The sequence below is a fragment of the Tursiops truncatus genome, chromosome 13 (assembly GCF_011762595.2).
Source record: "Tursiops truncatus isolate mTurTru1 chromosome 13, mTurTru1.mat.Y, whole genome shotgun sequence".
Taxonomy (NCBI): Eukaryota; Metazoa; Chordata; class Mammalia; order Artiodactyla; family Delphinidae; genus Tursiops; species Tursiops truncatus.
In genome coordinates, this window is record NC_047046.1 from 11138615 (window position 1) to 11151702 (window position 13088).

The 13088-nt window shown below is 44.7% G+C and overlaps 1 protein-coding gene across 5 annotated transcripts in view; it reads left to right on the forward strand.

Moving 5' to 3' along the window:
- Positions 1-13088, forward strand: part of VSIG10 (V-set and immunoglobulin domain containing 10) — a 37468-nt gene that overhangs the window by 20705 nt on the left and 3675 nt on the right. For 4 of the 5 annotated variants that reach the window (XR_012325176.1, XM_019950453.3, XM_073790104.1 and 1 more), the window contains 5 exons: positions 777-1037; positions 7620-7913; positions 10712-10822; positions 11137-11152; positions 12666-12877. Coding sequence is in view for 3 of the 5 variants with exons in the window: in XM_019950453.3 (XP_019806012.1) it covers positions 777-1037; positions 7620-7913; positions 10712-10822; positions 11137-11152; positions 12666-12877 (894 nt within the window). In the remaining 2 variants the exon portion in view is untranslated. The remainder of the gene's footprint in view (positions 1-776; positions 1038-7619; positions 7914-10711; positions 10823-11136; positions 11153-12665; positions 12878-13088) is intronic. The other variant, XR_012325177.1, reaches the window with a different exon arrangement.

Below are 13088 nucleotides of genomic sequence, written 5' to 3' on the forward strand. Positions count from 1 at the left end.
TAAGTCTCGATGCTGTCTATCATAAATGACATTTATCGTATATAAAGTCATATGTGCTTGTTGTAGGAAACAGATGAGAAGAAAGAAGAAAATAATCACTTGTACTCTAACCATCATTTTGGTATATTTCCAATAATTTTTCTTTTAGATGCCACATATCTACAAGTTAAGATCCAAATTTCTATTTATATGATATAAAATATATAAAGGTATATGACATACATAATATATATACTATCTACATACATATATAATATATATCATTTTATATATAATTATGAACACATAGGTTACAACAGGTTTGTAATTTGTTAAATTTTTATATATTCTTTTAAGTGGTACTTGCACATAGCAAAAAAAAAGTGTGTGTTGAGGTTTGGGGATGAATAACTCTCCTTCCTGCAACTCCCTCTAGGGACCAGTAGCGCCCAGTAGAACTTTCTGTGATGATGGAAATGTTCTCTTCTGTATGGTCTAATAGCTACCATGTGTGATGACTAGGAAATGTGAGTAGTCTGATGGAGGAAATAAATTTGTAATTAATGAAAATTTAAATAGCCACACGTGGCTAGTGAGAAATGCAAATCTCTTCCAAGATTTAACACCCAGCCGAGGAAACCCAACTTGTGTAGGGCACTAATTTGTGCTAGGAGCTATCTCAAAGTACACTAACTGGGGTTGATGTTTCTCTGATACCCTGGTTCTGTAACCCATAGGGTCAGCCCAGTGGCTCATCTTAGTCTGTGATTAAGGCCACGTCCTCTGGTGTTTTGCAGCGCCCCCTCCGTCAGCCCCTCAGTGCTGGGCAGAGCTGTCGCCAGGACTGTTCACGCTGCAGCTCAGCTGTCGCTGGGCCGGAGGATACCCAGACCCAGACCTCCTGTGGACAGAAGAGCCAGGAGGTGTGGTTATGGGGACATCAAAGCTGGGGGTTGAGATGCTGAACCAGCCCCAGCTGTTGGATGGCAAGAAGTTCAAGTGTGTCGGGAGCCACATAGTGGGGCCGGAGTTGGGAGCCAGCTGTGTGGTACAGATCAGTAAGTCTGCTTTGCCTTGTCCTGGGGTTCTGGGGTCCACTCACCTTCCTCTTTTCTGGGACAACCCTTTGAAAGAAGGTCTGGGAGAGAAATCCCAGGGTGTTGGAGTGAACTGAATTCCTTCCATTTCTTCCTTCCTTTTGCTTTTTTTTTTAATTGAAGTATATTGGATTTACAATATTGTGTTAATTTCTGCAGCAGAGTGATTCAGTTACACACACACACACACACACACACACACAAATATATGTATACACACATTCTTTTTCATTCTGGTTTATCACAGGATATTGAGTATAGTTCCCTGTGCTATACAGTAGGACCTTGTTGTTTATCCATTCTATATATACTAGTTTGCATCTGCTAACCCCAAATGCCCTCTTCATCCGTTCCTTTCAAACTTTAAAGATGCTTAATGAAACTTCTTGGTTGTAGTCCAAGCTGGTTTTCCCTTGCAGTTTCTAAGTACCGAAGATGGAGCAGTGAACAAGACAGACAAGGTTCATTTACTAGTTATCTCCTGTTATGGAACAAATTACCCCAGAACTTAATGGCTTCAAACAACAGTCATTATCTCACGATTTCTGTGGGCCAGGAATTCATAGAGGGCAAGGTGCTGACATCTTGATTTAGAACTTCAGACTTTCCGAACTGTGAGAATAAATATCTGTTGTTTTAAGCCACCCCGTTTGTGGTACTTTGTTACAGCAGCCTCAGGAAACCAATACAATGAGTAAGCCAGGGCCAGAGTGTGTTGGGTTGTGTTGGCCCTGGTGAGGTTGTCCTCACAGTTTACGAGGATAATCCTCAGAGGTGCAGCTGTGGAGAGCTGACATGCTGAGAAGTGAGCCCTGCTGTGTCAGCAGGTGCTTGTTTTCCCAGGCAAGTGGCATTCAGATGGTTCACCCTTCCCACTAACTCATTCAGCACACTGCTCCTGGGTGTCCCCTCTGTGTCAGGTACCATACCTGGCCTTGGGCAACAGAAGGGACCAAGACTCGCTTTCTGCCCTAGGACAGGGCTTGGTAAACTATGCCTCATGGGCCAAATCCGACCCAATTGGTTTGGGGACCATTTTTTAAAAATGAGATTTAAGTCACATAATATAAACGTCACTATTTTTTTTATTTTTAGTTTTTGGTCGCACCGTGCAGCTTGTGGGATCTTAGTTCCCCGACCAGGGATCAAACCTGCGCCCTTGGCAGTGAAAACTTAGAGTCCTAACCACTGGACTGCCAGGGAATTCCCTAAAATTCACTATTTTAGAGTTTATAATTCATTGTTTTTTTTTTTTAGTATGTTCACAATGTTATACTACCATCACCATTCTAATCCAGAATATTTCCATCACCCCCAAAAGAAACCCTAGCAGTCACTCTCTCTCATTTCCCAGTATCTCCACCGACATCGAGTGTTATTAAATTTTTAGTTTTTTCCTGGTTGCTAGTTGGGATATGGCATATTGTTTTCATTTGGTTTTCTTTGATCGCTGGTGGAGTTGATAGTTTTCATATGCGTACTGACTTCCTATATATTGTCTGTGAATTATCTGTTCATATTTTGTCCATTTTTCTATTGGCTTGTTCATCTTTTCTTATTATTCCATAAGAGTCAGTTAATTTCATAGAACTGTCATGCACGTTATAGATATTTTTCTGGCATATTTGGCTCCTAAACCACATTTCTGCTAGTGATGAGCAGTTTCTGATTTTGAAATGTTCACCTCTGTCAGTCCTGTTCTTTTTTTTTTTTTTTTTTTGCGATACGCGGGCCTCTCACTGTTGTGGCCTCTTCCGTTGCGGAGCACAGGCTCCGGACGCGCATGCTCAGCGGCCATGGCTCACGGGCCCAGCCGCTCCGCGGCATGTGGGAGCTTCCCGGACCGGGGCACGAACCCCCGTGTCCCCTGCGTTGGCAGGAGAACTCTCAACCACTGCGCCACCAGGGAAGACCGTTTTTTTTTGTTTTTAATAAATATTCATTTATTTATTTATTTGGCTGCACAGGGTCTTAGTTGTAGCGTGCAGGATCTATTGATAGTTGCTTGACCAGGGATCGAACCCGGGCCCCCTACATTGGGAGCACGGAGTCTTAAGCACTGGACCATCAGGGAATTCCCCTCTCAGTCCTGTTCTTTGAGGTTGCTGCGCTCAGATGGTCTTTGACTCTTTCTTATTAACTTACTCTTTGTAATCCTCACAGTAGCCTGCAAATTAGAATGATTGGTAAGTTGCAGATGATAACATGTGGGAACTAATTTACCCAAGATCAGTTGGCTCGTAAGTGACGGAGCCAACACATAGCCAGGCTGGTCTGACCCCAGCGCCCTTGCTTTTATCCAGGTAGTGCTGACTGCTTTCCTGGTGACCTTCCACACATGATCTAGCAAATCTTTTTGGGTAGGATTTAGGTGCTCAGCATGGTTCCAGGTACTGTGGAGGAATACAAAGTCTTTGCCTTTAAAGGACTTAAACTTTACTTGGAGAGAGAAGTCTGGCCAATGTGGAGCAGGAAATGACAATATCACAAATACAACTGACCCTTGAACACCACAGGTTTGAATTGCGCGGTTCCGCGTACATGTGAATTTTTTTCAATAAATGTTGTATCTGTATTTTCACTTAACAGATCTTTAAATTAACTCACTGTGGGGAAAAGTTTGTGTCTGATTAGAGATCACAGGATATAGAATCAAAAGAACTAGGGTTTGAGTCCTGATTCTATCCAAACTGTTTCAGCTTCCTGTCCTTGGGCGAGTCATTTATCAATTCCTTTGCTTCTGAGGCAGAGAGAGCAGGACGTGGATTTTTAGATTTCTCCCAGGTTGGTCCCCCAACCCCCATGTTGTTCAAGGGTCAACTGCGATGGTGACATTAACATTTACTGAGTGCAGATAGAGTGCAGGTGCCAAGTGTTTTGCACACAGTATCTCGTTCAGTCCTCAATCACCCTGTGAGCTGAGAGCTCGTATTATCCCTCAGAATTAGTTTCCTGGAGCTGCTGTAACAAAGTATCACGAACTTGGTGGCTTAAAACAACAGCCGTTTATTCTGTCTCAGTTCTGGAGGCTAGAAGTTTGAAATCAAGGTGTCGGCAGGGCCGTGCTCCCATCAGCGTCTTCATGGGAGAATCCTTCCTGGCCTCTTCCAGCTCCTCACGGCTCTATGTGTTCCTTGGCTTGTGGCTGCATCACTTTGGTCTCTGCATCTGTTTTCATGTGACCTTCCCCTCTGTGTGTATGTCTCCCTGTGGCCTCTCCTCTTCTTATAAGATACCAGTCCTTGGAGCTAGGGCCCACCCTCAATCCAGGATGATTTCATCTTGAGATCCTTACCTTAACTAGTTACATCTGCAAAGACTCCATTTCTGAATAAGATCACATTCTGGGGTTCTAGGTGGACATGAGTTTGGGGAGGACGCTCCATTTTACTGATGGTGAAACAGAGGCAGCCGACTTGCCCAGACTGCAAATAGAAAGCAGTATACACACTCAGAGTGGTACATAATGAGGATGTCTGAAGTGTGTTATGGACAGTAAGTCCCAGGAAGTGAATAAATGATGGACCGATGCTGAGAGAGGGTGAAATTAGCAGAGGCAGCTGGTGGGGTTGTGTTATTTCGCCCTTACCCTTCCATTTTATTTGCAGATCTTGCCTAAGTCTTTATTCCTGTGACCCCTGAGACTTGACCAATAATTTGAATCTAAATATGTGCTCAGGGTTAAGAAATGTGTCTGCAGAAGGGAGCTGACCAGAAGTTTTCCCAATTCCAGGAGCACAGGAAGCAAGCACAGAGCCTGGGCCCTTCTCGGACTCTGACGCCGTCCAGTTCTCCCCGCCTCCCTCTTGGGCACTCGAGCCTGGATGTGCATACAAGTCACCTGGGGGGTCTGGTTAAAATGCAGGTTCTGACTCTCTCGGTCTGGGTGGACACAATATCTGCATTTCTAATTGCGTTCAGGAAGTGCTGATGCTGCTGGTCCGAAGACCACACCTTGAGTAGCAAGGCCCTTGCAGGCGAGGGGTGTCTGGATCATTCCACTTGAAAGGACTAGTACGACCCTGAAGTGTAATGCTAACGTCCACCTCAGGGATCCAGGGCAGTGTAGCCCCCAAGCTGATGAAAAGTGATGCTTTTGGGGAATCCTGCTGCCCAGATCGATCGATCGATCGATCTATCTATCTACCTTTTTTTCTTTCTTTCATTTCTTTTCCTTCCTTCCTTCCTTTCTTTCTCTTTCTTCCTCCCTCCCTCCCTCCCCTTCCTTCCTTCCTTCCTTATTTCTCTCTTTCTCTCTCTCTCTCCCTCCCTCCTTCCCTCTCTCTCTCTCCCTCCCTCCCTCCCTCTCTCTCTCTTTCTCTCTTTCTTCCTCACTCCCTCCCTCCCTCTCTCTCTCTTTCTTCCTCCCTCCCTCCCTCCCCTTCCTTCCTTCTTTCTCTCTCTCTTCCTCCCTCCCTCCTTCCCTCTCTCTCTTTCTTTCTTTCCTTCAGCTGTGCCACGCAGTTTGTGGGATCTTAGTTTCCCGACCAGGGATTGAACCTGGGCCACCTGGCAGTGAGAGCACCAAGTCCTAACCACTGGATGACCAGGGAACTCCCCAGATCTCTCTTTATATGGTGTGTAGCCTCTAAACTGAAGACGCCAACTCAGCCTATGATAAGCTGCGGTGTTACTGTTATGGAGCCCCGCCCCAGCATGTGGTCCGCCTCTTGCAGATCTGTGAGGGCCCAGCTGCACCTGCCCCACCCCTGACGCAGTATCCCTTTAAGTGAAACTCGTTGAATTTATAGGTGCCACACTAGCTGGATGGTGACACAGCTGTCTGAGGGGTGAGTGCTGTGTCTGGCAAAAGTACATGATGTTTGTTTGGGGTTCAGGGGAGGTGCACTGGGGGAATTGTTTGTTTTGCTTTTAATAAAGGAGGAGGGGGCCATTTACCACACTTTGGTTTGGGACCCCCAAATACAGCCATACTGATGAGGCTTGTCACTGCTGCTGGCTTTGTGACCCTAAAGGAAATTCTGGTTAACCATAAAGCGGGGAAGGAGTGATTTAGCAACATGGGGGGAATCTGACAGTTGATCCAAGAAGGAGTGTCCGCAGGTGAGTTTTCTGAGCAAAACCAGGTTTGGGGTATTCTCTTCTGTTAACCTGACCTAGAGAGAGAGGCTTCTGGGTTGTTCCACCCCCATCCCCTTGCCCCTTGCCCCTTCCGCAGATGCCAGCAGTGAAACCCTAGTTTCTCTCTTGGAACAACGGCCAAGGGGAAGCATGTAGTTTCACTCTCCAGGGCAGGAACCCAACATGCTGCTCTGTATCCCTCAGCTGCTGAAAATATGGATTTCATAAATCCTCCCAAGATGAATTTGCTACCCTTCCCAAGAGGGTGTGCATTTTGGGAAAAGGCTTCTCTTGCAAAGTGTACAAGTAGATAGCCATAGTAGACCTCATAGCTCCCTGTGTCCCACTTAAATCAGACCCCAAGGCCACAGGGACGCCACATTCTGAGTTTTCTAGGACAGACCTGTGCTAGACAGAAGAATGGCCCCCAAAAGATGTCCACATCCTAATCCCCAGAACCTGTGATAATGTTACCTTACATGGTAGAGGGGCTTTGCATCTGTGATTAAGAATTTTGAGATGGGGAGAGTGTCCTGGGTTATCTGGGTGGGCCCAGTGTGATCCCAAGGGTCCTTATAAGAGGGAGGCAGGAGGGTCACATGCAGTAGTGAGAAGTGATGACAGATGCAAGAGGTAGGAGTAATTCAAGGAAAGGACTGCAAGCCAAGGAATGCAGGTGGCTCCTTTCTAGAAGCTGAGAAAACAAGGAAATGGATGCTCACCTAGAGCCTCCAGAAGAGACCAGCTCTGGCCAACACCTTGATTTTAGTTCTGCAAGATTATTTCGGACTTCTGACCTCCAGAACTATAAAAGGATAAATTTGTGTTGTTTTAACTGCTAAGTTTGTGCAATTTGTTACAGCAGCAACAGGAAACTAATACAGCTGCCTTCTGTCCCCTGGAACACCCTTGTCAGGCTGTGTGCCCATATCTCATCTCATCAGTATGGTTATTATACATAGAAGCTTACAGCATAAGAAGTAAGGAGATATGGACCACAAAAGCGTGACTCCTTGGGTTCCATTCTTACATAGAGTGACCAACTCATCTTGGTTTGCCCGGGACTTCACCAGTTTTAGCACTGAAAGCCCCCAGGTCCTGGGAACCCCCTCAGCCTTATGCAAACCAGGACATTTGTTCCCCCTGAATCCTAGCTGCTCACTTATTTAGTCATGTGACTTTGAGCAAGTTACTTAACTTTCTCTGTGCCACAGTTTCCCCATCTGCAAAATGGGGATAACAAGATTGTTGTGAGAATTATTAATTGGGTTAATAAGTAGAATGGTGCCTAGCCCATTGAATGTTCAGCAGATATTAGCTTTTATTATTATATGAGACCAGGTGCAGTACAGAAGTTCCTGGAGTTGCTTTGTTTGGAAGAAGTAATATTCTTGAAATTCTCAGACCACCGATTGAATCTCCTTCAACGTTTGTCTTTCTTTACCTTCTTCTGATGGTCAGGGAGCCCCTCCCTTCTCTCTGAGCCCATGAAGACTTGTTTCGTGGGAGGCAATGTGACGCTCACCTGCGAAGTGTCTGGAGCCTACCCCCCTGCCAAGATCCTGTGGCTGAGCAACCTCACCCAGCCGGAGGTCATCATCCAGCCCAGCAGCCACCACCTCATCACCCAGAGTGGCCAGAGCTCCACCCTCACCATCCGCAACTGCTCCCAGGACCTGGACGAGGGCTACTATGTCTGCCGGGCTGAGAACCCCGTGGGGGTGAGGGAGGTGGACATCTGGTTGAGCGTGAAAGGTGAGTGAAGTGGCCCTGGCAGAGGAGGAGGGCCGAGAGCTTCAGAGGACCTGGCATCATCATGGGGACAGCTTGGTGCCTCCCTACATGTGGGTCACTGCCATCTGGGAGAAGGCCTGTCTGCTTCCCTGTGGCTTGACAAGGTGGATGGGAGAATTATTGTCCAGTCCTAAATCTCTAACATTTGCATAGGGATAAAAAAGTTATTTAATATCTGTTACACCCTAAAGGAAAAAAAGTATATATATATTAAAATAAAATACATACATGTATAAAATAGATATAATTTTTATATATATATATATATATATATATATAAAATGTAAGCTGAGAAACATAATAGCAAAATGAACACCCAGGAAACTAACATCCCACTTAAGATATAGAACAGTGCCAACACTGCTGGAATTACCTGCAGAGAGTGTGGCTAGTGTGGCCAGCTAAGAAAACAGGATGCTCACTTAAATTTGTATTTCAGAAAAACAAATAATAATTTTTTTTTAATGTACGTCCCCAGTATTGCTTGGGACATACTTATTCTAAAAAAAATATTCATTGTTTATCTGAAATCCAAATTTAAGTGAGCACACAGTATTTTATCTGGCAACCCTACCTGTAGGCCCGTTTCCAGGCTTATCCTGGGCCTTCTGAAAAAGGTGACCACTATCCTGAGTTTCATGTTTTATTTAAGAAAAAATATGCTGCATACGTACACATTTCTACATAATATATTGTTTGTTTTAGAGTTTTGAAAAATGGGTGTTACCATACAAGTGTAGTCTTTTGTAATTTGCCTTTTTTATCCCACATTTTGTTTCCAGAATTTATTCCTGCTGATGTGTATAATTATACTTTGTACCTCTGTACTGCTGTATAATTTTCCATTGTATCACTACTCCACAACTAAGTTATTGATTTTCCTGCTGATGGATGTCTGTGCTGCTTCTGATTTTTTTGTTGCGATGAACAAACCATGTTGCTATGGAAACCTTTTTACCATCCCCTTGTGTACATATACCCAGGTCCCCAGGCAAATATTTCTCTAGAATATTTGTACAAGGAGTAGAAATGAAGGTTAGGTTATGTGCATTTTTTTTTTTTTTTTTTTAGGTTATGTGCATTTTTATCTGTGAGATAACATCAAATTATTTTCCAGAGTGGTTATACCAATTTCCATTTGCAACAGCAGTCATTCCACATTTTCACCCACAGACTTTGTGATTTTTGCCCATCAAGTAGGTGTAAAATGAAATCTCACTGTGGTTCTAATTTGAATGTCTCTGATTGCTAAGAAGGCTGAGCATTATTTCATATGTTTATTTGCTCTTTATGTTTCATCTGTGAAATACATAATTGTGTCTTTTGACGTTTTCCCCTTTCCTATAGATATATAGGAGTTCTTTAGAAATTCCATATGCTAATTGTTAGTTTTACATGCTACAAATATCTCCTTTCAGTTGTCTTTCTTGTTTTCTTTATGGTATCCTTCGATTTGCAGGCATTCTTACTTTAATGTTGTTGACTTTATGAATCTGTTCTTATATCATTAGCAATTTTTGTGTCTTAAGAAATCCTTATCTATCCTATGGTCATGAAAGTATTCTTCCATATTTTCTTAAAGTTTTAACACTTGCCTTTCATAGTTAACTCTTTAGTCCATCTAGAATTGATTTTTGTGAATGATGTGAGGTAGACATCAAGTTTCCTCCACCCCCCAATTTGGATAACTATTTGGTCTAGCACCACATCCTGAAGAGTTCCTCTTCTACTCACTAGTCTGTCTTATATCAAGTTTCCTTCTGTGTGTGGACCTGTTCTTGGATTCCCTATTCTGTTCTCTTTTTTTAAATATATATATATATTTTTGGCCGTCCCAAGCAGCATGCGGGATCTTAGTTTCCCCGACCAGGGATCAAACCCGTGCTCCTAGCAGTGGAAGCGCTGAGTCTTTCTTTTTTTTTTTTAATAAATTCATTTATTTATTTATTTTTTATTTTTGGCTGCATTGGGTCTTCGTTGCTGCGCACGGGCTTTTCTCTAGTCATGGCAAGCAGGCTTCTCACTGCGGTGGCTTCTCTTGTTGTGGAGCACGGGCTCTAGGCGCGCAGGCTTCAGTAGTTGTGACTTGCAGGCTCTAGAGCGCAGGGTCAGTAGTTGTGGCTCACGGGCTTAGTTGTGGCATATGGGCTCTTCCCCGACCAGGGATCGAACCCATGTCCCCTGCATTGGCAGGCGGATTCTTAACCACTGCGCCACCAGGGAAGTCCTGAAGCACTGAGTCTTAGCCGCTGGACTGCCAGGGAAGACCCTCCCTATTGTGTTCTATTGATCACTTCGTTGTGGCACCAATAACTCACACTCTTAATTACTATGACCTTAACAGCAGTCTTGATGGGTGGAGACACAGAGATTTTAACTTTTCAATGTTCTTCTTTTTTTTTTTCTGTTTTTACTTTTTTTTTGAATTTTATATTTTTATATAAAATTAGTTTTATATAACTCATTCTTATTAGTTATCTATTTTATACATATGAGTGTATATATGTCAATCCCAATCTCCCAGTTCATCCCACCACCACGCCTCCCTCCAGTATTCTTTTGCATCACAGGCTTTGTTTGATTCCCACAAACTGAAGTAGAAAAATGAGATCTTTATCTTGCTCTGCAGAGAGGTCATATGCCTTGCCCAAGGTCATGAAACCGAGATAAGAGTAGGATCCAGGCAGAGGAGGGGAGGTATTGCCCTCCTAGCTGTTTGTATCACGTGGCCGAGTCAAGGGTATGATTTGTCTTTGCAGAACCTGTAAACATCGGGGGAATTGTGGGCACCATCGTGAGCCTCCTTCTGCTGGGACTGGCCATTATCTCTGGGCTTCTGTTGTACTACAGCCCTGTGTTCTGCTGGAAAGGTAAGGGCTTCCCGGAACGGTAAGGGCTTCCTGGGTCCCTTTGCTTCTCTCTCAGGCTTCTTGAGAGGGTGTGGGTGGGGGAAGGTGGCCCCTGTTATGCTCCCACCTGAAGCTCCATTCGAGAGGTTTCCAAATTGGGTGCAGATGTGCAATAATGAAGCACCTAAGAACCATGCCTGAATACCCTGTCATCTCTCGTGTTGGGTCAGTTTTCTCATTGTCCATTCTTTTGTAAATGTTAGATTGATTAGAAATTTCTGTGAGGCCGAAGTGGATATTATTGGATATTAATGTTTTTTCCTTTCTCCTTTCAGTAGGAAGCACTTTCAGGTGAGTGTTCCCTAGACTCAAATCAAAAATCTATTTCCATGATGTCTTCACTGAGGTTTTGTTTATAACGTTTCATAAGAACAATAATGACCACCGCCACTGGGGACCTACCACAGGCCAGACACGGGGCTGGTGCTTCCTCACGCATTATTACAACCCCGTCATAAATTCTTCAGGGTGCTGCTCTTGTCTCCGTGTCCCAGACAAGTCGAGGGAGGCTCAGGGAAGCAAAAAGCCGCTTCTGCAAGCTCATCCAGGGAGTGAGCTGCCGTGCCTGCAGTCAGACCTGGGCCTGACCCGATTCCAAAGTCTGTGCTCTTTGTACAACGCCAGACCTCAGGGCCAGGCACATTGCTGGACTGTCACTGAGGCATAAAGACAGCATGTACATGTTGAGCCCAGTCATTCATGCATTTGTTTTATTTAGTTTTCCTTTTCTAAAAGGAAGAAGAAGTCATAGTCTCACAGCATGTTTTGGAAGACTAGTCTGAGCATGCCCAGAAGCCCCTCCCCAAAGGAAACCTCAGGAGGGGCAAAGCAACTAAATGGAACTTATGTATTAGCCTCCTAAGGAGATTCTGGGTGGGAGCAAAGAACTCTTCTCTTTGCTCCTCTTATCCATTTATAACTATGGGGTATTATTGTTCTGGGACCATCGTTCATAATGAGGGGATTTTATTGTTCTGGGACGATCTTTCAACGGAAAGTGTTATCTTTACAGCCCTGTTTTTGAGGGTCATTCTGGAATGAATCTGTCATTCCCCAGGCTTATTTTTCACAGAAGGGAGCAGCTTGGCATAATGGGAAAAGGCTTTGGAATGAATGGACCTGGGTTCACATGGCAGCTCTGCCCTTCAAGCCCGTGGCTCCTGGAAAATCCCTGACCCTCTCTGAGCCTTTGTCTCCTCATCTGTTTCTCAGAGGCGGGCTGTAAGGATTAAATGAGAATGCGATGCTCTTAGGACTGTGACTGGCCCGTGAAATGTACAGTCTGGCTGGGCAGGCAGAACTAGCAACAAACTAGAGAACAATTCAGTGCCAAACCGCTGGCCGTGGACGCCAAATTCAGTCATAGTTCAAGGCTTCAGGGGGAGGCAGAGGATTTTACTTGGGCCTTGAATAATGACAAGGTGGAGAAATTTCAGTAAGTGCAGGAGAAATAAGGGCATTTCAGGAAAGGAACAGAGCGTCTGTGTACGTGCTGTGAGGGGAGCTGAAATGGTGGGTGCTTGGGACAATGAGGTCATCTGCCTGAGAAGCAGCAGGGTGGGGAGAGGTGGAGCGCTAAAACTCACCCAGCACAAGATACAATTATCTAGACAAATCTTCGGCAGCATCTCTCTGCGAGGTTACAGTCGCACTGTCATCTCACGACTCAACCAAGTTGAATACGTGAAGAATTTTCCATGTTACCAAAGGGGCTGCAAAGAACCAAGTGTTTCCTATTCAGCGAGGGCTGAAGTTGGAGAAAACAGGGTATCTTCTTGATTATTTCTCCCCTTCTGGAAATTAGGAGGCAAGACATGGGTGATGTCATGGTTTTGGTGGATTCAGAAGAGGAAGAGGTGGAGGAGGAGGAAGATGCTGCAGAAGAGGAAGAGGAGGAAGCAAGTGAGAGGGACGAGTCTCCAAAAGAAGTAACCAAGTACGGCCACATCCACAGAGTGACCGCACTGGTGAATGGGAATGTGGACCGGATGGCCAATGGACTCCAGGCTCTGCAGGGTAAGCTCTTTGTCCTTAGAAGCTCTCTGCGAAGTTGTGGGGGGCTTCCCCGGAAGAAATCTCCAAGGGTCTGTCTTTTAAAGGTTGGGAAAGACAGTTAAAGTTTAATCTAGAATCTGAGAATCTCCTATCAACTACCTACACGCTAATTAAATGGACAAATATTTATCAAGGGCCTGCTCTGGGAAAGGCACAGATTGGTACTGTCAGG